Source organism: Penaeus monodon, chromosome 29 (genome assembly GCF_015228065.2).
Source record: "Penaeus monodon isolate SGIC_2016 chromosome 29, NSTDA_Pmon_1, whole genome shotgun sequence".
Lineage (NCBI taxonomy): Eukaryota > Metazoa > Arthropoda > Malacostraca > Decapoda > Penaeidae > Penaeus > Penaeus monodon.
This window is the reverse complement of record NC_051414.1, coordinates 26067933-26068488: the sequence shown is the minus strand read 5'-3', so window position 1 is coordinate 26068488 and position 556 is coordinate 26067933. Positions and strand designations below refer to the sequence as shown.

The 556-nt window shown below is 32.2% G+C and overlaps 2 protein-coding genes across 2 annotated transcripts in view; both read right to left on the bottom strand.

Annotated features, from left to right (window-relative positions):
• LOC119592082 (longitudinals lacking protein, isoforms H/M/V-like) overlaps positions 1-556 on the bottom strand; it is a gene marked incomplete at its 5' end in the record, with an annotated part of 34503 nt that overhangs the window by 13022 nt on the left and 20925 nt on the right.
• LOC119591795 (zinc finger protein 84-like) overlaps positions 1-556 on the bottom strand; it is a 7907-nt gene that overhangs the window by 1771 nt on the left and 5580 nt on the right. Inside the window, exon 10 of the mRNA XM_037940540.1 lies at positions 160-222. Within this exon, the coding sequence (XP_037796468.1) occupies positions 160-222 (63 nt within the window). The remainder of the gene's footprint in view (positions 1-159; positions 223-556) is intronic.

The following is a 556-nucleotide window of genomic DNA, read 5'->3' as shown; positions in this document are numbered from 1 at the left end:
TGGGAGAAGCTGAGAGGGATGTGCAAGGAGCGCAAGATAAGTAATTAGGAAAGAGGTAAGAGAGACATCAAAGCAGTTTAGACCTTAGAGTTAGACGAGATAGAAGATCAGAGAACTATAGAAAGAACTAATGAGGACTAAATATGGAGAGAGCCTTACAGAATTTCTTCGCCTGATCTTCACTGATTGTAAGCGTATCAGCTGATACAACATGCTACCATACTTGAAAGTTTGCAAAGATGTTAAAAATAGTCATTGTCACAGTATAAGCAGTTTTTAATACTCTTATTAATGATTTTGCAAATAACTTCTTAACAACCATTCACCTAAACATATGTACATGTACTGCAAGAGATTTTGATGAAGGAAACCGTTACATAACAGAAATCATCTTACAGAAATACAACTGTATATCTTACGCATTCTAATCGTATCACTTATATCTCAACAATGATATAATTTTTCCATACTAATAGTATAAATGTTGTACAAGTATTTTGCTTCATTTAAGAATTATATACTCTAAATGAATCAAACAATTTACAATAAATCACGA